Source organism: Drosophila gunungcola (assembly GCF_025200985.1).
Source record: "Drosophila gunungcola strain Sukarami chromosome X unlocalized genomic scaffold, Dgunungcola_SK_2 000038F, whole genome shotgun sequence".
NCBI classification, from domain to species: Eukaryota; Metazoa; Arthropoda; class Insecta; order Diptera; family Drosophilidae; genus Drosophila; species Drosophila gunungcola.
Window position 1 is genome coordinate 274,891 of NW_026453189.1, and position 23,780 is coordinate 298,670.

The 23,780-nt window shown below is 39.0% G+C and overlaps 3 protein-coding genes across 3 annotated transcripts; 1 reads left to right on the forward strand and 2 right to left on the reverse strand.

Annotated features, from left to right (window-relative positions):
- Nucleotides 1-4,193: 4,193 nt before the first annotated feature.
- LOC128260726 (uncharacterized) lies at nt 4,194-7,063 on the reverse strand. The gene is made up of 8 exons (XM_052993943.1): nt 6,169-7,063; nt 5,972-6,080; nt 5,780-5,915; nt 5,001-5,145; nt 4,839-4,915; nt 4,659-4,774; nt 4,487-4,601; nt 4,194-4,424 (listed from the first exon to the last, which is right to left on the reverse strand). Exons 1-8 carry the CDS (start codon nt 6,795-6,797, stop codon nt 4,306-4,308), a joined length of 1,446 nt encoding a protein of 481 aa, XP_052849903.1. The 5' UTR covers nt 6,798-7,063; the 3' UTR covers nt 4,194-4,305.
- A 66-nt stretch (nt 7,064-7,129) lies between these two features.
- LOC128260727 (splicing factor U2AF 50 kDa subunit) lies at nt 7,130-9,388 on the forward strand. Its single transcript, XM_052993944.1, has 5 exons — nt 7,130-7,290; nt 7,830-8,393; nt 8,459-8,547; nt 8,615-8,737; nt 8,848-9,388. The coding sequence occupies exons 1-5, from the start codon at nt 7,278-7,280 to the stop codon at nt 9,307-9,309; spliced, it is 1,251 nt and encodes a 416-aa protein (XP_052849904.1). The 5' UTR covers nt 7,130-7,277; the 3' UTR covers nt 9,310-9,388.
- Nucleotides 9,389-13,352: 3,964 nt separating this feature from the next.
- On the reverse strand, nt 13,353-23,060 carry LOC128260713 (1-phosphatidylinositol 4,5-bisphosphate phosphodiesterase gamma-1). Its single transcript, XM_052993918.1, has 4 exons — nt 21,405-23,060; nt 18,541-19,033; nt 16,185-17,038; nt 13,353-14,986 (listed from the first exon to the last, which is right to left on the reverse strand). Exons 1-4 carry the CDS (start codon nt 22,761-22,763, stop codon nt 13,916-13,918), a joined length of 3,777 nt encoding a protein of 1,258 aa, XP_052849878.1. The 5' UTR covers nt 22,764-23,060; the 3' UTR covers nt 13,353-13,915.
- Nucleotides 23,061-23,780: the final 720 nt, after the last annotated feature.

Here is a 23,780-nt window from a genome sequence, read left to right on the forward strand (position 1 = left end):
AAAGTTATGATTTAGCCCCGGTGGTTTAAGACGAAAATTTCGAAACCAAAACAAAAATAATAAAAATTGTTTTGTAACATATATGTACTAGTGCTCATATAATTCGAAATACAGAAATTTTTACGATTTCTTAAACAATGCTGGCATTAAAGAGATTTAACCAATAACGACAATGAGATTTTACATAAAACATAATGTATTTTAGCATTTAAAAAAAATCGAAAATGTTATGAAAAGTTATATTTTTAAAATGCTTAAAGGTTTTTGTTACTATTTTAATGGTTTATAAAATAAGAAATAACAAAGAATAATTTTCAAAATTTGCCAAAGATCGAACGATCAAAAATTCAAAAAGATTATAAAAGCTAAATATGGGTTATTCTCCACTATCGAATGCGACATTCGTACTCAAAATGAAAAAATAACAAGTTCAAAATTTTTTTTTTTAAGGAGATTTTAATAGCTGTTGATAAACACTATATTTGGTGCTAAGACTGAGTTGGCAATTGCTGGTTTTCAGGATATCAAAAAAAATCTAAGCCATTCACAGACGGAAGTGACTTTTTGTAAAACCAGTTTAAGCACTGATTTCAGCAGAACTTGATCGAAGATTCCAATGAAATTAATTTAAAAATGTTATAAATTGATCGTTCTTAAAAAGTATTTCGTTTGACCTTAAAATATTAAGTTGTTTTTTTAAATTGAATTTTAATCACTGTGACATTTTCTTAAATCACACTTTTAATGATGTTTTTGTACTTTTGAAGCAATTAGATCTGCATAAAATGTATTTAAATTATTTTCATTAAAGTAAAACAAAAAAAAATTTATATACTTTGCATATCCTTCCATTTTTCTTTTAACTTAACTTTTAATGACAATCTTTAAGTTTGTGTAGATGGCATAAACTAAATTGCAACTCCATTTATGTTGTTTTGCCTTCATTGTCCTCTTTCATCTGCACTAAAAATATATATAAAAACAAAAAAAAATTTTTTGTTGCACGGGACAAACTTTAAGAAAATTTAAAAGTCTATGCACTGTAAGCAATGCACTAATCCAAATTTTTTTATTGGTTTGTTGTCAAAATATATGTTTGGACCCCAAATTGTAAGCTCATTGGTCTAAAACCTCTGATGCATTAACCACATATGCTATTTGTCACTGTTGCTCGAATAAGTAGATAAGAAATTCTTCGTGACTATTCTTTAAATATTAACCAAGATATAAATGCGCCAATATTACTGCATAACAACTCTCTTTAAGAAAATAAGTAAATAAAATACCTGCAATCGAAATCTTCAAAACAAAACTTGTTCGACTTTGCAATGACATATTTCGATATGTGTTATGCGTAATAAAAAATTTGCTTATATTAGTTAAATTTAATCGATTCCCTATAAATATATGTGAAAAGAACATACATATATGGACTTTGAATTTTTTGGCTGCGGTTGACGTTTCTGGAAATTACCTATATATTTCCCCTACAATGACCTGCGATCTTTAAAAAATATCAAATATTGACAAAATGGCATAGGTTTGAAAAAAAATGTTTTTAAATTATGTCAAATGGACAAGTTTTAACCAATCCAAAAGTTTGTAGGTCTTTTTAGGTAGGACCCATTTAGGATGATTGGGTGTTAATTTGACCGATCGGTCGACTTGTAGTCAAGATATGAAGTCAGCAGTTTGTAACAAATCACGAATAATTCAGAGCTCAGGCGAGATGGTGATATATGGAACTGAGCGCACGTGAGCGTTGGTCCGGCTGCTGCTTGTCGGCAATGAGGAGGTGGTGGTCTTGCTGCAGATTCCATAGATGCCTTTTATGATCCTAATACTTATATTCGCGTGAAAGACAAGCTTACTAAAACCGGAAGTAGAGAACTCATACAAAAATAGTGGAGAGGGACATTGGTTTCTTCTAGCCCAAATAAAGTCTCAGTTCACCTCCGATGACTGAGGAGGTCTTCTGCCAGCCCTACCTATGGCCTAGATATAGGTGTTTAAAACATTATAAACATATTTATTAAAACTAAGACGAAATAACACTCTTAAAAATACACATTTAAATTGTGGGTGAATTAATAAATAAATATTGGAATCGACATGCATTAACGTATACAACGGTAAATATAAATAATGATAAAACATTCAAATATGGGTAATATTGGGATTTATGTTGAATTAATAATGCTCTCTTGAGCACATCACTCACCAATTTCCTTTAAGCATCCATCGATGAAAGCGCTTTCGGCGACGGTAGTCTGCTGTTTGGGAGGAACTTAAAACTTTATTTACTTAAACATTTCCCGATACCGCTAAAGGAACGCTCGTACTTTTTTTCTTTTTTGGCTATTTTTTTGTTAATACAAGCCTAATTCATTTTTTTTAACTACCAATAAAAAAACTCAAAAATCGCCACACATTCCTTGTTTTCACTCACTCGCTAGATCACTCACTCCATTTCTATACCGAAAATTAATAGAATTAAAAACAAGAAAAGAAGCAAACTTCGGCAAGCCGAAGTTCATATACCCTTGCAGCTATTTCAAAAACTAAATACTCTTGAAAACGTTAAAATTTTGCGTGTATGCTTAAAAACATTGAAGCTATTATGATTTGCAGCTTAATTTTGATAGTTCCTATGGCAGCTTACCGATTGTTCCTATGGGAGCTATATGCTATAGTCGTCCGAATTTGTTGAAATTTAAACCGTAATTCTGAAATTTTTAACCATAACTATATCTCGAAGAACTAAAAAAAATTAAAAACCACCAAAGTAATAATTTTTTTTTATTTATTTTTCCGATTGTTCCTATGGGAGCTATATGCTATAGTCGTCCGATCCGGCTCGTTCCGACTTATGTACTACCTGCAATAGGAAGACAACTTTTGGGAAAGTTTCATTTAGGTAGCTTTAAAACTAAGAGACTAGTTTGCGTAGAATACGGACAGACGGACGGACAGACGGACATGGCTAGATCGACTCTCCTAGTGATGCTGATCAAGAATATATATACTTTATAGGGTCGGCGATGTCTCCTTCACTGCGTTGCAAGCTTCTTACTGAAATTATAATACGCTCTGCAAGGGTATAAAAACTTAGACTAATTTAATTTCACTTATTTCTCCACATTGCTGCAGCTTTTTGCTGCTTAATTTTTTAGTCGGGGCTGAGGATCAAACTATGGGCAAATATTACGCTACGAAACCTTCAACGCCACCGTCGACTTCTGCGAAACGCTTGCTCTCCCACCGGACACTGATTTGATCGCCGGTTTCTTTTATGCTTCTGCCGGCCGTCCGTCCGTGGTCTTCTCCTTCTCCTTTTGGAGTGGCGATCTTTGGTAGCTTTTGCGCTGTGGTGTCTTCACAGCACTGCAAAAAAATCTGGTGCCTGCCTTCGCCGATTTCACGGGTTGCGCTTGCCTTCGCCGACTAATAGAGTTGCTTCTTGGGACTTGAGGCGGCACCTTTTGGCCAACACCTATGCAATAAAATAAGCCCCCTTAGAAAATCTAAAAGACCTCATTCGCTTCTCACTCACCCCTGGACTTGGCCGGAATCCCACTGGGATCTTCCTTTTGGGCTCCTTTGCCGTAATACCTGTTGCTGCTATTGGTGGTTGCCTCCGCTGATTGAGCACTTTTACTTTTGATTTTATCTTAAACACAACTTCTTGACTCAACTAATCACTTTGGATGCCAAACTAGGAATGGCGGCTAGTGACGCCGCAATAAAGGCGGCAACCTATCTGTCCACCTAGCTGGAGAAATTCTCCCACTCAGGGAAAGTCTGACAATTCGCCCTGTCACCCCGATTGATCTAACCCTGCCAGGCCACCGGTTCTCCCCACCGAGATCTAGATGGCGCCACCGATTCTTACGCTGCATCTAGATGACGTCGAACCATCTGCAAAAAAAAAAAGTCCTTCCTTTCGATATAAACACGTTCGAAGCCTTTAGAACGCTGCTATTCAAAAACTATTTTCGGCACGAGCTTGCCGCTTTCACAGGATGTTTTTGAATTTGTAAACCATCGATTAGGCAAAAAAAAATTGATTTAAACGAAAAAGTTACACTGGTAAGACCCCTTAAATCAACAAGAATATAAATACTGTCAAAACGCTTACTTCTATTTGTTACATATCCTTCAACGAATTTAATATTCACTTTTAATTGAATGGGTATATAGCTCTTAAAAAATACATAATACGTTTATTAATTTTTATGACAACATACTTATAACAAATTCCACATTAGGTTTCTAACGGTATTAAGTCAAATTTCTCTTTTAAAATTACATATTTGGCTCGGTTTGTGTGGTTTGAATTTTATATACGGACACATTGATTTTATGATTTTTATGTATTACACAAGCCTTTTCGTGGGGTGAAACATCCTTGATTTGAAGGCATTCTGAAAAAAGGGAAATTTTAAAATTTGTAACTATTTTGGTCCGCATTTCGCAATTTACACACCTATATCAACACATCTTTTTATAAACCATTTTATGCATCCTTCAAGCGGAAGATTCAGCAGTTTCCTTCGGAAAAACTCAAAAATGCTAAGTGTTGCAAAGGTAAGCGCCTTAAGCTTTAAAGATTGTGGTGTTAAAATCAAACTTAATATTCTTGTAATGTCCATACTTACAGCAGCAAACACAATATAATAGACAAGGGTAGTAGGAAACAGGAACAAAATGGCCGAGAAAAATATGGTTGCCAGATATAACTGCCGATTCATATAATTATGAGACTCTATGCGACCTAAAAATAAGCAAGATTTAAAAACAGAACGAAGTTCTAGTTTCACCATAATAAGTAAACTTACCTTTTAACATGTTGAAACGGTTGCCTCGAACCACTTGCCATAGTACCGACAGACCTTTTCTTTCTACATTGTAGAGCCTGTTAAAATTAATTTTGATTTTAAAAGAAAAAGGCATGTTTATTTAATGAATTTGATGTATTAATTAGTTGATTTCCCACTTACACTTTGGTATAAATATAGAAGCAATGTGAATGTAATCCAATAACGGATATTAGGTCCACTAGAAGCGCTATCTGGAATGTAAGACCCAAGGACCCAAACGCTCCGATTGCCAAAAATACTTGTCGCACTAGAGGTTCGATAAAATCTATGAAAAACAAATAATTATTAGGTGTTAAAATACATTTCATATACGAAGATATTAAGCTGAAAAATTCGCGCGGATTCTACAAAAATTGTCTTTAATCTAGGACTTGCTGTTACTCAATGACTCCATGACCTCATGATCTATGCTTCTAATATTATAGACAAACAGATCAAGCTCAAGCTTTTAAACTCAGGTCGATACGCTTTTTATATACCCTATAAAGTACATATATTCTTGATCAGCATCACTAGGAAAGTCGATCTAGCCATGTCCGTCTGTCCGTCCGTCTGTCAGTCGGTCGGTCCGTTGCTACGCAAACTAGTCCCAAAAAATGTTTATTTTAAATGTAGCTTTTGTATTTTGTAATTTAATTTAAAAATTCTTTTTGACTTATTAATAATTTAACAGTTCAGAATTACGCCATTATTTTTTTTAAATCGGAAAACGATATCATATATCTGCCATAGGAACGATCGAGTAATTGAGCTGCAAATCATAAAAGCTTCAATGTTTTTTACATATACGCCAATAAATCTTAATTTCAATGTTGTAAGGAATATTTAATTTTTGCAATAGCTGCAAGGGTATATAAACTTCGGCTTGTGATAAGTGATTAATTTTGTTCAATACTTACCCAAAAACGTCGACCACAATTCAATGTGATATTTAAAGCAGTCCAGGAAGAAATTATTTAAATGTATATTTAGCTTGAGGCCAATAGGACTGCCCTCTAAAACCTTCAATAGGCTGTATAATTCGTCAATCACGTACTAACAAATTGATAACATGACGTCACATTATTTTAAACATTGGGTGAAAGACTTACGTGGGATATTGGTATTAGAAAATCTCCCGGCTGTGTCGCTAGTGAAAAAAGGATAAGCATCAAGGTCATTCCCATTATTCTATCAAGAGCAATATTAGCCGAGCGAGTACTGCCAAAACAAATAAACATAAATCGTAAGTTTTCGAAAATAAATGGTGGCATCGATTAAGTTGATCCGTTTAATTAACGTTCATTACCGTTTATCACAGGTTGCTTGCCATTCCTTGAAGTGCTTGTAGATAGTCGTATGAATCATTATGCTATTGACAAATACATTTTCAACAACATATTTAAATATGGTAATCGGAGAGTCGGCAATGAGAGTTAGCACATACAGGATACGTTTTATTGTGTGATTAGTTGGCTTTTGAGTATCAACTTTGGCCTGTGCCAATCTGGATAGCTCGAGAAAGTCGCAATCATTGCATGCTGCATCTTGGTTATTTACAGACTCCCCACCAATAAACATATTTCGCATAATTTGCTTTTCATATAGAATTAGTTTAATGTGTTTCAGATATTCCGGGGTAATCCCAATGTACACCAGCGTTATGTTTGGTTGACTGCTGTTGTACGTAAAGCACAGCCGCATATTAAATTTGAGATACTGACTTTGATCTGCATTAAAGTCCCCGTTCAGGATAGAACCCAAGAAACGCGTATTGCTCGATACATGATTTATAGCTTTGTCCCCAAATTCCAAATCTAAAGCTTCCAGGACGTAATACACTACGACATTATCTTCATTTATCTGCACTTGGCCGTACAAATTGGTGGGCTTCTTCCGGCAATAGTAGTTGAACGGTAAATATATCTTGATGCTCATAGTCGTTTCAATAACAAAACACCGGCCTCTTTCGAGCAAAACAAAACAATTTGTGCATGCCTGAAAGGGTGCCGAATTTGCTCTGACGTCACAGTCTCTTTTATTGGGGTGTAAGAAACTGGACGTTGTATTTGTAATTTTTAGTGTCAAGTTTTAGGTGACGCTTATAACAAGAGACTTTAGAAAATTATAAAGGAGCGGGTGAAATATTATTTTTCAATAAATTTACTTTAGCTACCTTACAAAAGAAATCATGCCGATAATCACTGAACGATATTTTTGAAAATGCAACTGTTTGTTAATCGAGAGTACTGTCTTCGTTCCATTCCATTGTTCTCCAGTTTTCACGTGTTCTGTTTTATATCGTTTCGCAGATATCTGCATTAATACACGCAATAAAGGGATACATTTTTCATCGGCATTTTATATAGTAAAAATTGTTTTCGTTTAAAAAGATATTAATTATATTTACATATAATAATGGGATACGATGGTGAGTTAAATGATGACAACGAATAATTGGCTCGCATTAGGATGCCCGAGTGTGCATAAATGGATGTATGTGTATACATACATACAAGCGTATTATATTAAGTTAAGAAATTGAAAATGTGCAACCAAATTTGTTTGACAATGCTGACGCGCCCACTCAGTTCTTTTTTGTTATTATTCTCAATGGTTTTGTGCACCGGAAAGTTCCCGGTCAACCGCTTTTAGTTTTTGACCGGTTGTTTTTTTTTTATTTTTTTTAGCCTCTGCGGTTTACATACATGCACATCCATATGTACATATGTATGTAGGTTGCCATAAGTTTCATTAAAACTTGTGCATATGATAAAATGATTGATTTCCATCAATAAACACTTGGTTTTTTTGCGAAAAGGTGAAGTAATTGATGTGTAAAGATGCTAGTAAGCATTCATTAAAACTATTTGTATATGTGCATCAGCGTGTGTGCTGTACGCCTAATCCTGTTATGCCTTCGATGGTCTGACTGAATTTTTGTTATTTATGTATAACATATTCTTGCAGATCGTGAACGTGACCGGGAAAGACGTCGCCATCGTTCGCGCTCCCGTGATCGCCATCGCGACCGCTCCAGGGACCGACGCCATCATCGCAACTCCCGGCGTAAGCCGTCGCTCTACTGGGATGTGCCGCCGCCGGGATTCGAGCACATCACCCCAATGCAGTACAAAGCCATGCAGGCGTCCGGGCAAATCCCGGCCAGCGTTGTGCCGGACACTCCCCAGACGGCGGTGCCCGTGGTCGGATCGACAATCACCCGCCAGGCGCGTCGCCTGTACGTCGGCAACATTCCGTTTGGCGTCACCGAGGAGGAGATGATGGAGTTCTTCAACCAACAGATGCATTTAGTTGGCTTGGCACAGGCGGCCGGAAGCCCGGTCCTTGCCTGCCAGATAAACTTGGACAAAAACTTTGCTTTCCTTGAGTTCAGGTCTATAGATGAAACCACCCAGGCAATGGCATTCGATGGCATAAATTTAAAGGGGCAGAGTTTGAAGATCAGGCGTCCGCATGATTACCAGCCTATGCCGGGTATTACGGATACACCAGCAATTAAGCCAGCTGTTGGTAAGTCACTGCTCCAGTTCACTGGTCAAAGTCAGCAGTTTAACGCCAACTCGCCCATTTCACAGTTTCAAGCGGAGTTATTTCGACGGTGGTTCCGGACTCCCCTCATAAAATCTTCATTGGAGGTCTGCCAAATTATTTAAATGACGATCAGGTTTGTAGAAAAACAGACGGTGCTTATTTTGTTATTAATTAAATCCAACGGAAACATTTTCTTAAAGGTTAAGGAACTGCTTTTGTCGTTCGGCAAGCTACGAGCATTTAACCTTGTTAAAGACGCTGCTACTGGATTGAGCAAAGGGTACGCATTCTGCGAATATGTGGATCTAAGCATCACCGATCAGGTAGGAAACGTATTCATATGCATTGCAAACGACTTGAGACTGTGCTCACCTGATTCAGTCTTATGGCAAACTTTGTTCTAATAGTATTTTCTGTCTTTTACTATTTAAAGTCAATTGCTGGTTTGAATGGAATGCAGCTGGGTGACAAGAAACTGATTGTTCAACGTGCTAGTGTGGGTGCAAAGAACGCGCAGAACGCTGCCAACACCACTCAATCCGTTATGCTGCAAGTACCGGGTCTTTCAAATGTGGTCACATCCGGGCCACCGACAGAGGTACTCTGCTTGCTCAACATGGTCACCCCTGATGAACTGCGGGACGAGGAGGAGTATGAGGATATATTGGAGGATATCAAGGAAGAGTGCACGAAGTACGGAGTCGTGCGAAGCGTGGAGATACCGCGGCCCATTGAGGGCGTGGAAGTCCCGGGATGCGGCAAGGTCTTTGTCGAATTTAACTCGGTTCTCGACTGTCAGAAGGCTCAGCAGGCACTTACTGGAAGAAAATTCAGCGATCGCGTTGTCGTTACATCATATTTCGACCCTGACAAATACCATAGACGCGAATTTTAATTACAAGTAAATCATATTTCTCACATTCACCGATTGTCCAATAAATATCACACAATAAAAGTAACAATTTATGATCTGACTACGAAAACATCATCAAATAGAAAGGGATAGTCATATCTGGGAAAAAGAATGAACTCGTATCAAAGTAGTTCTCGTAATGGGGGGAAACTGTACACAAAAATAAAGGAATATTCCGTATAAATTGGGGCGACATTTAAAAATTAATAATAGAGGTTCTTTTTCTCAATAATTATTAAAGTGACTTTGCTGACTGTTATTTTACAAGAGTTTAAATTTAAAATATTAATATTTAGAGTTCTAAAGATGTCTAAACATTTGTTGTTTGGTTTGGTTACTTCGTACTCTTATTATATTCCGCTTTTAAATACTTTTTGAACAAATTCTGCGTGCTAAGTTCATTTTAGCCTTCTTTTTCATCTCTAGTAGCCTAGTGGTTCTGTAACCCGCTAACAGTTCTGTAAGTCTCTCTTTCTCTCTCTCTCTCATCTGCTGGCAGCGGTAGAATAGCGATCAGTGGGTAAGCAGCGGCGGTGGTCTCAGATTTGTGGGCGTTAGAGTGGGCGTGGCTCCGTTTTAAAATAAACTTGCACCGCTTAGGAACTTCTAGAATCCGCATGCCAAGTCCCAAATCTTTAGCTTTTATAGTTGCCGAGATTTCGACGTTTATATAGAGGGGCACATAGACGGACATGGCTTGATCGACTCGGCTATTGATCCTGATCAAGAATATATACTTTATATGGTCGGAAACGCTTCCTTCTACCTGTTACACACTTTTAAAAATACCCACGTCCCCTTTATACTTTCTCAGGATAGGGAACAGAAAACAACGAAAATAAAGACATTGGTGAAAACGTTATAGTAAAAACTTTCTCGAGAACAACCAAATTTAGGACATTTTACCCGATCGTGCTTATCGGAGCTATAGGAAAAAGTCGTTCGATTGGCAAGATTATTCAACATGATCAGTGTAATAGAATGGCTTAGAATTATTTAAAATGCTTACCTACAAGTTCAATCGTACAGGGATTTGGCTTTTATACTGTAATCACTTCTTGATTTACAGATGAATGAAAAAATACCAACGCATAAAATAAAACTAGATATATAATTCATAGACAGCTAACGCCGATAAACATTTATTTGGCATTAAATAATGTATGTGTGTTATACATGTTGTGTGTACACTGTAAATACAAAATTACAAAATAATTAAATATATGGTTTAAACATAGATACATTCAATAAAAACGGAAAGGACAACTTGAATACATTTTGGGTACATGAAATGATTGACTAATACTCAAGACAAAAAATTACCGAATTAGATCTAGGCGAGACATTTATTTTTTATATGCGCTATTGTATAATTAAAGGCAAATGCATGACAATTGTATGTTTAGAGAAGTATCCAATAGCGCACATGTGGAAATAAAATTCGATAATCTAAGCGCACTCGAATGGAATGCTTAGTTTTCAAATTGTTTACCTTTCGACACTCATAAGCAAGAGCATTTATTTACTACTCCTCAAATCGACTAGTGCATTTTATCGAACTTACATAATAATACTTAAGCTTAAGTATTTTGATATGTTTAGAAATTGCAAGTCTCTCGGATTATAGTCAAGCGAGAATGTGTTAGTTTCTTGAATTAATTTAATTTAATTATTATAACTTTTACTCAAAGAGTAAGAGGGTATATTGTATTGTATTCCTTCAAAAGCATGTATTTAGTGGGTATTTTAATTCTGTTCCTATGTTTGTTGTATTTCCAGAAATATGTAGATTGTGGCCGTGAATCTATGGGACAAAATCGGACAAACAATAGTAAAAGATAATGGATAATGGATAATGATTGCTTTCAATAAATGCATTTCAAATCATTTGACCTATATGTATGAATAAATGTAAATGCCAAGTTGATTGAACGAATTAAAAAAAATATATATAATATATATAAGCTAACATTTTGTATTAGCAGAAAATAAGCCACAATCTTCTTAAGAATAATTTTTGGGTTATTAAAGTGCAACTCTTTCCTTTCCTTTCATGTTCGTAATTTTTTACTGAAGCTTTTGCGGTATCTTTTTTCTTTAAAACAGCTGATTGTCGTTTTAAAATAATGAACAATTTGTGTTATTGAACGCTTAAACTTTTTGTTTTGATTTTTTGCACTAATAGCGGTTAAATATCTGATCAGCCCTAAGGCAGCAAAGCTCAAAGCACTCGCATTTTACAAACGCGGCTCAAAAATAAGGAAATATTAATATATATATATATTTATGTTAAAGGGTAAACGTGAACCAGCGCTACATTTTGGTTTTTGTGACGTTCTCCAGAACAGTTTATTGGAAATGACACTAATTACTAGTTTTTAAGTTAAAGTTAATTCAAATTATGCAGTTTAAGGCACTCGTTCAAAAGATTTTGTTTTAACAATTGCTATACACTCACCACTTAAAAAATGTTTGCTTAACTTGAGAACTCTAGTTTTTTAGACAAATTTAAATTAAATGTTTCGAAATAACCCAAAAAAATAAGAAATATAATATATATTGGGATACATTTGCAGTAATATTAAATAATTAAATTAAATATTTTTGTAATAGAAGAAGAAAAATAAACCAAAATTTAAATTTGTTGCGAAAATAATTCGAAAGTATCGAATTTTCGTATTAATTTTTCCTTGTTCCTTTAAAAATGTGTATAACTTTTTTTTAAATATTTTCTTTTCCAAATGCCCCTTTACACAAACACCTGTCAGACTTTAAAGTTTTACATAAAGGTTTCAAGTTTCATTTTATAGATATTATGCACAAAAAGTAATTCAGTATCTACTAGCCCATTTTAATTAACTTCTAGCTTTCGAAAAAATAAAATACCTTCGGCAAATTAAACATTTTTGGGTTGAAAATAATATATAACTTTTTTAATGACGAAGTAAAAAAAAACAAAAACTAACAATAATGTCAAACAAATATTTTGAATATTTAAGATTATCCAAGCAAAATGGTTAAAATTGGGTAAGTAAGAGTTAAATGTCGAAACTTAAACAGGATTAGGGCTACATGTTGAAAAGTAGTGCTTCGAAACCAAATTCAGGGCAAATAACCTTCATGGATAAGTTTAACTTATTCATACTATTTTGTTCTCTTGACTTAAAGTCTTAACTAAAAGTGTAATTGATAGACTACGACATTTGGTCAGATGAACGGATAAGTCTAGTAAAATTACAAAACGGTCATAGCCAACCTTCTTTGGCCAAATACAAATTGGGGCTAAAGGATATCAGATTGGCATGACTCTTTTTAAATTTCAGAAAATGTATAACTAAACAAAAATAATAAACGCTAAACGTGTTCTGTACTAGAAAATTATTTTTTTTTAATTTCCTTATTTATCAAAATGACCGGTTTTAGTTCAATTTCGGTGGTGCATTTAACATATATTAGCAACATTTGATATTCGGGAAAAACTTGACGGTAATGGAACATAAATTGGTGAACAAGACTTTGATTCAGGAGAAAAAAGAAGAAAAAGTAAAACTTATCCGTAGGGGCTTCAACAATTTAGTTTAAATTTCAGTATGTGCAATCTTGGTAACACAGGTACACAGCCAAAAAATTCCACGAACCATTTGTATTTTTCCATAATATATGTCTGCTCACTGTAAAGTCCTATACAAACTTTCGCTTTATAGCTAAGAGTAAGAAAATACATCGGATTTGGCGCCATTTTGAATAATGTGGCCCATATAACTAGAATTAATATATTTTTTTTTGCTGAAACACTCCTAACACATGACGGATTTTCACTGTTAAATATATAATTTTTAACAATTTTACCAATATAAGAGCGCCTCTAACAAAAATATCTTCAATGGAAACAATTTTAATTTTAATTCTCTTGGAATATACAGCCTTGTGTTTTTTTTTTTTTGTTCTGATTTTTAAGATAAATTCATAAATTATTCTATAAATTGCTATGCATTTATTTAATTTGGAGAAAAAATAGTGGTAGATAATAGCAAAACAAAGTATGCTTTTACTAATAAAATGATCTTATGAAAACTTTAAGAAAACGTTGAGAGAAGAGTAGTTTACAAAGAAAATTAAAATTATTTCCATAATTTCTAAATCACTTCATAATAAGAGTATTTTAAAAAAATTTAAGATTTTAAATTTGGGTATTTTTTTAATGCAAAAGCAATTGGGTAATTTAAAACTGTTTGGGCGTAATTTAAACTGTCGAAATTAATATGTGATGGAACATATGTTTGTATGGGACAACATGGTTCGTGGAAATTTCAAAAAATTTGAATTTTGTGTTCCTGTGTTATTATTGATTGTATAATTCTGATGGGTACAAAAATGAATCCTAATGAAATCAAATGATGTTTCTCCCTCCTAAAGCTAATATGAGTCGTAGAATCAGGTCATAGCTTGATGCAATGGTGTATATACAGCGTCTGACAAATTGCTTCGCATCTTTGCTCTCTTTCAGTTTCTACAATTGTTTCTTAAACAATCGAACCATCCATTCAGCTGAATATGCATACACCTTTCAATGATCCAGTATACTTAACTATGGGGAAGTGGAATTCGCAATCTTGATGTGGACCAGCAAGGAGGATAGTTCCAGCTCCTCGCTGAACTTGTTGCACATGATGACGCTGCGATAGCCTTGGCGTATGCAGGTCAGTGGATAGCAGGCCTGGGCAATGAAGTGCGTCTCGGCGAACATGTCCTCGTCCTGAACCTCGAAGCGAAGGATCGCGAACTGCGGATTGCGCACGGCGAACTCGCACGTTTCGTTCCACACGGGATTGAACCCGTTTTCGTTGACCTTGGTGCGATACTTGACGCCTGTGTCGTAGCTGGCGCCCACTATTTCGACCACGATCTGCGGATTGTTGGACTTGCCCCCCCGGAACAGATGGCGGGCCGCGATGAGGCGAATGCTCACATTCACCTCGCTGGAGCTGTCGGACAAGGGACTGTTGGGGTTGAAGCCATCGGACTTCATGAACGCCGGCTTCAAGATGTAGCCGCACTGGCCGTTGTTCCTGAACTTGGCCTGGTTCAGCTGCATGGCCTTGTCACCCGTCTGGTAGTTCAGGGCGATCATCTGCGATCCGATGTTCCAGAACGGCATGGGATTAAAGTTGGACGAGTCCAACCGCTGGCCCTTGGGGTACACTCGACTGATCTGGTTGCGGTGGTAGCAGAGGAACAGCTGGGTGTTCTGCTGGAAGAACTGCTTTTCCGCCTTCGTTTCGGGGAAACTGGACATCTCCTGGAATATCCACGAGTGCTCGCGGAAGGGCACGCTGCGGAAGTAGATGATCAGGTCGGACATCTCCTTGGCCACTCGGGCGGTGCGTTCCTTCTTTCGTCGCTCCGATGCCAGCTGGCTGGCGATGAGGGCCGCCTCCTGGATGGCTTTGATCCACTCGTAGGCCGTTTCCTGGTTGTCGAAGCCAATCACGAACGGATTCTGCATCGTTGGCGTTTGTATCTGCAGCTTGAAGATAATGCCCGGATCGCTGGACTCAAAGAGCGAGGCCACGGCCCCGAATATCTCAATGGAGTCGGTTCGGCTGTCGGTACCCTCATCATTCAACGAGCTGTAGTCTTCCGTGGCGGAATCAATTACCTGAAAGCGAAAAGATATCACACAATTTAAGTTTGCACTGTGAGGTCAGAGTTTCATGCATTACGAATTATCAATATGCGACATTAAGTTAGTTTTCTCGTTTAGCATCAGTTACTTTCTTAATTCAGTCTTGCGATCTCTTTACGAGAGGCAATCTTCTAGTCAGGGTTAAAATGCTTTGCCGTGTTTGTATTTTCGTATTGTTCATAGTTTTAGTGAGTTGATTCTTCCTGGGAGCTCAGGTGTAAGAGTTCTGGTTCCTAAGATTTTACATCTTATACTTGCTAATGCCGGACAGTCTGCGATGATGTGTTTAGAGGTTTCGTCCTCTATGTCGCAGAATCTTCAAGTTCTACTGCCGGTTATTCCCATCTTACCTAGGTGACTTTTCAGTCTACAGTGCCCGGTTAGTAATCCGGTAACGATCCTAAGTGAATTTTTCCCTAGTGGAATAAGTTCCTTGAACCTCTTCTTGTTGTAGTTATTTATTTGAGTTTTGACTTGCCTTAGGCCTGGGGTATTTCTCCAGTGTTCTTGCCTCTTTATACCCTTACTGAGAGTATTATAATTGAAGTCAAAAGTTTACACCGCAGTAAAGGAGATATTTACGACCCTATAAAGTACAGCATCACTAGCCATATCTGCCTTTTCGTTGGTCCGAACGCTGGTTACTTTCGTAATTGTTAAAATTTTTCAGAACCGATTAAATTGCCTTCTATTTGTTTGTTGCGAACCCAAAAAGTTCCATGAAAATCAGACCTTCGGAACTGAAGTGGCCCACTTGGGAGGTTTTTACCCTAATAATTTAGTCGATCCGAACCAAAATGACCCAAATTGATATAAGCATTGAAAGGCAGTCGACTACTGGTTGTGCGCTAACTTAGAACTTTAAACGCGTTTTTTCGAAATGGCATTTTTGACCGTCGTTCTTTTAAAAATGTTGTTGAAAATCTCTTGTTTTGAACACTTTATCATTTTATGACATTTTTCGATTGAAGGCTTGTTTATGGTGTTATTTAATTAAATCTATTGAAATTTTTTCCAGATGATCCAGTTCTCTGGAAATTTGGTCACCGTAAACACAATATTTTGTAATAGAAATATTACCAAAATAAATTCAATGTATGTACTTTGGTTCATAATATGTATAATAATATTGACCGTTTAAAACCTTTTTGCCCTGCACTGCAGGTCTCACCTTAACGTAGTTTGCCGGCAGATGTTTTTTGATCATACCGCCGTAGTCCCCAATCCACCACATCGAGTTGTCCCTCTGCACGTTGGTGATGATGGCGTGTTTGGGAAAGGAGAGCTCGTCCGGCTTGTTCGCCTTGTAGCTGTAGAGGGCCTTGCACGTGACGTACTCCTCGAGGTTGGAGCCCATGTAGTTGGAGGCCCCGTTGTCGTCGAGGCCGCCACCATGCTCGCCGTGGGCGATCTCCGCCAGCGCCTGACGCAGCAGCTCCTGGGAGACCGGGTGGCTGAGTTTGACATTGCGGTAGAGCGGGTTCCGGGTGTAGTAGTTGATGAGCGAGACCAGGGACTCGAAGTTCATCGTGTCGATGCCGTACAGACGACCCTCCTGCATGATGCGGCAGTGCTTTATCTTCCGATTGATGGTGAACGAGATGACGAAGGCGTTAATGCTCTGCACCGACGGCCTCACTAGGAACGAACCGATGTCCAGTCTGAAGAGACCCTGCTCGGCCTGCTCCTTGGTGGTGTTGGGGTGGAACCATTCCTGATCCTCGTGTTTTTTCGGCTGCGGGACAGGCTCTTTCAGTATGATCGAGAACTCCGAGCTGCGCAACATGTTCTTGCGGTAGTAAACGATCAGGGAGTAAAGTGAGTCGAAAACGAAGTTCTCCACCAAATAGTACTTGATGGAGCCGTTCTCATGCTTCAACTTAATGCGGCAGTGATTGGGTCGGTTTCTACGCCAAAACGATAGACTGTAGTCCCCTACAAATGTGGCCGATTCGCGTACTAGAAACGTTCCGTCTCCAAAATGTTTATACTTCTTCAGTAGGTCGTCTGCTTCCATTCTGCCACCTGAAACATATATAATCAAATGAGATCTAAAGATTAATACAATGAACTTAAACTAAAATTTGTGCGCCTATGGAAAATTGTTTGTGCGGTCTATACAAATTTACATAGAGGCACAAAATTCAGACAAGTGTCAAAGTTTTTAGTTGAGTAACTCAAAAAGTTTTTGACCAATGCGAATGAAGGATACCACATTTTGTTAAAAATTATAATATTTTAAATTAAATTGATCAGGTAACTCTTAAAAAATAAAAAATTAACAATTTCAAAAACTAAAAGAGCTGAAGGGAACTTCAGTATGAATTGTTTTTTTTTTTTTTTTGTCTTTTCCTAACTTTGAAGGATTTTATCACATCAATACTTATTTAAACAATATTAATTATCAGTAGCAGTAATTTTAAAGGCATTTTAAAGAAAACTCCAACACTAACTACGTTTCTTGGATTTCAAAAGCTCTGAAACTGATTTTAGCATTAGTAGGGTTTTTAGGTACCTTATTTTCGAATTTTTTGACGATTTGAATTTGTGCAGAAAAATTATAAATTAAAACGGCACATGATTATGATAAACTATGGACATTTATCATGTTTCTCATAGCTGCTTTTGGGTAAATAATTTGAAGTGTAAAGTGTACTGTAGTATTTGCTTTGAATTGAATTGGGAAGTTTCCATAATTCCGGGCCCATGTGTTTTTTTGTATGGAGCAAAGCCAACTGATGCCCCAAAAACGTATTATAATACGTTATATAGTAGCATGTTGGGGAACAGTTTGTGAATAGTCACTGGTATCATTTAAAAACAAACTTTTTAAAATCCAAAACAGGTTATCAGTCCATAGTTGCATATGATAGCGTTGTCCGATTTTAGTTAAATTAAAAACCCTATTCTGAAATAGAAAATCATCACGATATCCAAAAGTTTTAATTTTTTCAGTTATTTTTCCGATTGCAATTTTGAAGGTGTCCTATAAGTTTAGTCGTCCGATCCGGCCCGTTCCGACTTATATACTTTAATATAATTCCCTTTGGGTAAACAAATTAAAAACGATTGCAAAGACTAAAAGATAGGTACAAATTTCAGTCCCTTGAAGATTGCACTTAGTGATTAAGAAAGTTACACCAAAAACGTTTTATATAACGTTTTATTTTTAACGTACTTTATTTACGTTTTGTATCTATTTTTGGCTTTTTATTTTAAGTCCAGCCTGGTTAAACGACTTCAGACTCCTTTCACTAAAACTGATAAGTTCGAAATAATTAAAAAATTTGGAAAAATTCAAGAGAACTCGTTACGTTAAATTTCCTAAATCAGGAAAAAGGTAAATCATATAATTCATATTAATGTCCTAATATTTCTGACTGACCCAGAATAACCAATCACACAGCTCAAAACAGGAACTCTAAATTATGCGAAATGAAAAGTAAATCGGATCGTAAAAATTGATGTCTGTCCGAGAATGTCAATCGGGAATATTAAGTGTTGAGGATTTGCCCTTATAAACGCACCTTCCAGCTTTCCATGGAACCAATTCTCGCCGAAGTGCAGCTCATCGTTGGCTGACGTGTCCTTTTGCTTCTGCTGCATGTTGCTGTTCAGCGAACAGGACGAGGATAGCCCGAAGTCGTCGTCCTCCGAGTTCCCGTTGCGCGACTCATTGATCTCAGAGGAGTAGATTAGCTCCTGATGCGTAAGCACGAACTGGTAAAGGTTCCAGGTCTTGTCGACCGGATCCTTGAAGTACAGCAGTCCCTCCTTGAACACCTTGCGCACATTCTCGCCATCGTTCTCCCCGTGGACTCCACCGCCTCCGCCTCCGCCTCCGCTGGCCAGCGAGGATCTGGGGCCCAACGACCCAGGGCCCGGAATCCCGTTGCTGATGTCATCAAACTGCGGCAGCTTCTTGTGCTTGAGGATTATCTTGCGACGCAGCTGGTAGGGCGAGGGCAGGTGCTTCTCGTTCCGGTCACAAGGTTGGGTCAGCAGCATTTCCCCGAACACCTGGAAACAGCAGCAACAGGTACAGCAAATATTAATGAAGCACTTGCACAAACTTTAATACTAATCTATCACTAAATGATAGTCCCAGTGGACCAAAGCCAACGATATCGAAAACGTTACTTATCCGGACATTAAACCGACAAAAGATCTGGGGCTGAATCCTTAAATGATACAAAACCGAACCATCTATCGTTCAGCGTCTACACTTTAGATAAAAAAAGATTCTTTTGGTTGTAAGCAGGGAATAAAAAGTAAATGTACAAAACGACAGCAGCAACATAGATGGAAACTGGATGTCTTTCAATAATAATAAGATTCTTATGGGTCACGGAAAGCTATCTGTGGGAAAAACTAAAGAAAATATACGGACACAGTTTGGACATGGCTATCATTAACCACGCGATTCTTACTCTAAGAAAAAAAACTAACTAGCTTATTTATTCTAATTTGTCTCTGTACATAGTGTTGTTTGGAATTTGTATTCTTCGCGAAACATTACATGAATCCAAATTGGATGCGATCGAAGTCGAATTAAAAGAGCTCCAGAGGTCGTGCAAGCGGTGAAAATATATATGGAATACAAAAAGAGCTCCACCATCAGGAAAATTTTAGTTTTATAGATATAGATGAAAGTATTATAGTCAATCTGAGGACTGTAGAAAATGAAAATCTGCACCTAACTATATTATTATTAACTGTAACCAATTGGAAAGAGATTCTGGAAAGCTGTACGACGTTTTAAACCGCATTCGACTGAGTGAAAGTCTAATGATCTTAGAAGATTGCCAGCTTTGCTAAGCTAAAAGAAGCCCAACATCAGGAATTTGACACACATTGAGTGACAAGCTCCTTCGAAGAAGTCCGCAACGCCAAGGACAAAGGGACAGACGCAAATGGCCGACACTTGATAGAGCTGTTTAGCTTCATGGACTTCAAAGTGAGCAGCCAAACATAACCTGATCAAGCCTCTTTAGAGGCCACAACACACATTTTAGCCACAGAGCCGCTTGGGCTTCTACCAAGATTGGTATGGAAAATTATAAGTCGTAGTTAGACCGAAACAACAGGGTAATTGACGAAATCGAAGGTTTCCTTACAGAGTGAATTACCAAAACTGCCAATACTAGATACAAAAGAAGTCTGGCCAGACTCCTCAAACAAGCTCGAACAAACTTACTGAGGGCAAACTAAACCGACAAACTCGACAAGTGCAGTGGTAACTGCCAACTGAAGCTATTTCCGCGGAAAATGGAACTGGAAAATGGAAAACATACTTGCGGCCTTTAAAGAAAGAAATCACAGGATACCATCGGAATTTATGAAGTACGCTATCCCTCAGCTTAAAGCCTGCCTTGTCACTGCATTCAACAAATACTAGTTATTGGAAACAGTCCCAAAAAGCTTTTAAAACGATATCATTGTCCCATTTCCAAAATAGGCAAACCAGATCTAACATTCAACTACAAAGGCATATCCCTTCAGAAAGCGTTACGATCGTCTGAAATTGCGACATCCTAACTGAACTCAAACCCGGTTTTAGAAAAGGATATTCGACAGTAAACCACATTTGTAGTCTGACTAGTATAGCATGGTGATGCATCGACAGCGGGAAAAAGTTATATGCATTCTTTGTGGATTTGGGAGCCGTTTTTCACTCCATCGACAGAAGAACCCTAACGTACAAGGCAATGTGGGTTGGAGACCAGTTATCCTAGTGGTTTACTACTGAACTTGGAGTTAAGCAAGGATGTCTATTGTTCGTCTACCCAGATTTATCCCGTCCTGTCGCCGCTGCATGTTTTTACTGCTGAAATTCACTTCAGGTTTGTCCAAAAAGTTGTAAGCATGCCATGTATCTTAGCCATGCACTTTATAGGATGCTGCCCAATGCTACGAGAGATCAGCTTGCTGCATTTCGGAAAGACACAATCTCAGGAAATATCAATATTTTGATGGGAGATGCATGCACGTAACTGAAGTATAGCTAAAAGTTTGTTTTTGTCAAAGTCATGGTAATAATATTGGGGTACTTTGACTATATTTCAAACAAGAACTTCTGATATCAAACAAAAACACCTCTTTGACACACAAAATATCAGAAAAACAGCGACTGCTGACTGTTGCTGCTTTCCGATTTGTGTCGCTGTTTTGATTTTTGCATTTTTTAACTTTTGCTACTTGGACTGCAGTTTTTTAAACACTGATTGCAACATTTAAAAATACAAAACTGCCGTCGGAACCAGCGAACATATTAAATATTATATGATGGATTCAAAGAACTTATTTTGAATGTAACAGCTGCTTTCCATTTGGTAAGCCAATCAAGTTGGCCAAGTTCGAATGGCATAGAGGAGTAGTACAGTGAGCTCACCTCGATCAAAGCCTGGGCCATGTTGCGCTGCTGCTCCAGGGAGCAGTTCTGCTCGATGGACAGGATCACCGGGTACTCGGAGGTGACAAAGGCGTGGTCCTTGATGGTCTTGATGACGTCCATGAATTTGATCTTGGAGGTCATGGTGTGGCCGTGGAAGATGTAGGGCAGGTTGTCGGGCCCGTTCCAGCAGTCCAGCTCGATGCAGCGGCATCCCATGCGCAGGGCGCGGGCGTAGGCCTCGCAGGAGGACTCGCTGGAGAACTGGTCGCCGGTCAGGTAGGTGTTGTGCGACGAGGCAATCCAGTAGGAGGACAGCGGCAGGTTCATGTCCATGAACACCGAGTCGAACTTGCTGTTCCACAGGTCGTTCTGCTTGGAGAACAGGAAGTCCGCGAACTCGGAGAAGGTCAGGTACGGCTCCTGCACATCCCGCTCCACGTCCTGGACAAAGTCCCGAATGAAGGCGGCAATGGAGGCGCTGCTAATCTCGCTGCTGCTGCTGCTGCTGCTACTGCTGCTGCTGCCGTCACTCTGTTCCGCCTCCAGGAACTGTTTCAGCTCCGCCGGCCGCACCACCAGCTGATCCTCGGAGTAGGGAAAGCCAGTTGCAGCCGAACTCGCACCGGATCCCGATCCCGATCCGGATCCGGACAGGATGCCGGCAAAGCCGTTGGGCAAGAGGAGCTTCTGGTAGAGCCGCGAGAAGTCATCGAACTTGAGGTCGTGTTTGCGCCGCACATCCTCGGTGAAGTGCTCCATGAACTTGCCGGTGGTCATCTTACAGCTGACGCCGGCCAGGAAGAGCTTGAAGTCCTTGATGGTCACCTGCGCCGGCGACTGATCCGTGGCCTTCGCGGAGTGCGAGTTGACGTTCTCGATCTGGTAGTACTCCCGGCGCAGCCAGCGGTCGATCTGGAGGGGGTAGGGAGCGGCGAGGGTGTCCCGCACCATGTAGCGCAGCCCCCTCACCCAGTTGTCCGCCTCGATCTCCGACAGGGCCACCACCGAGAAGCTCTTCAGCTTGAAGTGGCTGCCGTGCAGGATGACAAAGCACTTGCTGCTCTCGAACCGCTGGCACTCGTCGGCGGACAGGCGGAACTCCTTCGAGTGCTTGCCCACCCGGATCTCGCGGATCTCGCGCAGCTGGATGGCTCCCTCGTAGTCGGTGCGCGGCGTCTGCGTGGCCACCGTGGCCCAGAGCAGCTGGCGCGTTTCCCGGATGAGCATCAGGTGGCGACGGTCCGGCCGCCGCTGCTTCCCGTACAGCTTGGTCACGATGGTGCCCCGCTCCAGCATCCCAATGGTCTGCTCCATCTCGCCTAGCAGTGGGGCACTCATCGCACTGAAGCAGCTCATCCTATCCGGCTGTCCTATCCTGTCCTACGGAATGCTACAAGTGGTGCCTTGCCAACCGATCGCACAACGAAATACAATGCATGCAAAACTGTGGGACTCCAGCGCGTGGAACTCTGTTCGCAGATCAACTGCGCCCTCTTCCGCCAGGTGAACGATCAAGGAGCGTGCTGTAAAACCGAGTTTAACAATGCAATATTTGGAATGCACCCAAAAATACCACACAAATAGATAAGATAAGCCAGCTGCTGGAAATCTGCCAGTGTTGCCAGGTGGCATGGCTCAAGAAAATTAAATGGGGTACTCCGCCGTCTGTTGCATTGCTCAATCTTTTTGGGTATTTCCGAAACGATTGAATCGCTGAATTTCGGTCAGCTGTTTGCCAGCTGTTCCATGCGAAATTTTAGCAATGCATCAATCCATAGGCTGCTGACAATTATTGTTAAATCGCTGAGAACAAGGGTATTCACTCTCTTCTAATAAATGCTTGTTAAGAATAGCAGTGGGGCAATGAAACGGCTTTTCTGCTTTTCCTCGGCATTTTCCTTAATTTAAGTAAATGACAGGACAAACAAATCTGGGCAATTGCCGTACAGCAACTGGAACAGCTGTTTGACGATACAGGAAAAGCTTGGGAACTAACGGTCAGGGGTTGCCAGCTTTTGCCGAGTTGCAAGCCAAGGCAATTGGATATTCTATAAGCGACTGAATCTCTAAATTCCTGAAATTCGGACAGCTGTTCGTCAGCTGCTCAATACAAATTCAACTGGCTGAAATTTCAGCAATTCAGCAACCCAGAAGCTGATGAAATTTTTGTTAAATTGCTGAAAAGCCACCCTGGCTTTTCGCAGTTTCCTACTAAAATAAAGACATGATCCCCAACATGAAAGTAATCACCATATATATATGCAAATAAAGAAGAAGCTTGAAAACATCCACCATTCATTTTATTTGAAGAATTTCTCAGTTAGTCCTAGATGGTGGAATTTATGTTCCTAACAGCACGCATCTAGCCGCTAT

Coding starts and splice junctions, on each gene's coding strand:
- LOC128260713 (XM_052993918.1), bottom strand. CDS start 22,763: ATGAGCTGCTTCAGTGCGATGAGTGCCCCACTGCTAGGCGAGATGGAG. Junction 19,034..21,404: donor TGGCCCAGGCTTTGATCGAG/GTGAGCTCACTG, acceptor TGCTGTTTCCAG/GTGTTCGGGGAAATGCTGCT. Junction 17,039..18,540: donor GTTCCATGGAAAGCTGGAAG/GTGCGTTTATAA, acceptor TATATGTTTCAG/GTGGCAGAATGGAAGCAGAC.
- LOC128260726 (XM_052993943.1), bottom strand. CDS start 6,797: ATGAGCATCAAGATATATTTACCGTTCAACTACTATTGCCGGAAGAAG. Junction 4,916..5,000: donor TTCTATATTTATACCAAAGT/GTAAGTGGGAAA, acceptor TAATTTTAACAG/GCTCTACAATGTAGAAAGAA. Junction 4,425..4,486: donor AAAAAGATGTGTTGATATAG/GTGTGTAAATTG, acceptor CCCTTTTTTCAG/AATGCCTTCAAATCAAGGAT.
- LOC128260727 (XM_052993944.1), top strand. Junction 8,394..8,458: donor AGCAATTAAGCCAGCTGTTG/GTAAGTCACTGC, acceptor CCCATTTCACAG/TTTCAAGCGGAGTTATTTCG. Junction 8,548..8,614: donor ATTATTTAAATGACGATCAG/GTTTGTAGAAAA, acceptor ATTTTCTTAAAG/GTTAAGGAACTGCTTTTGTC.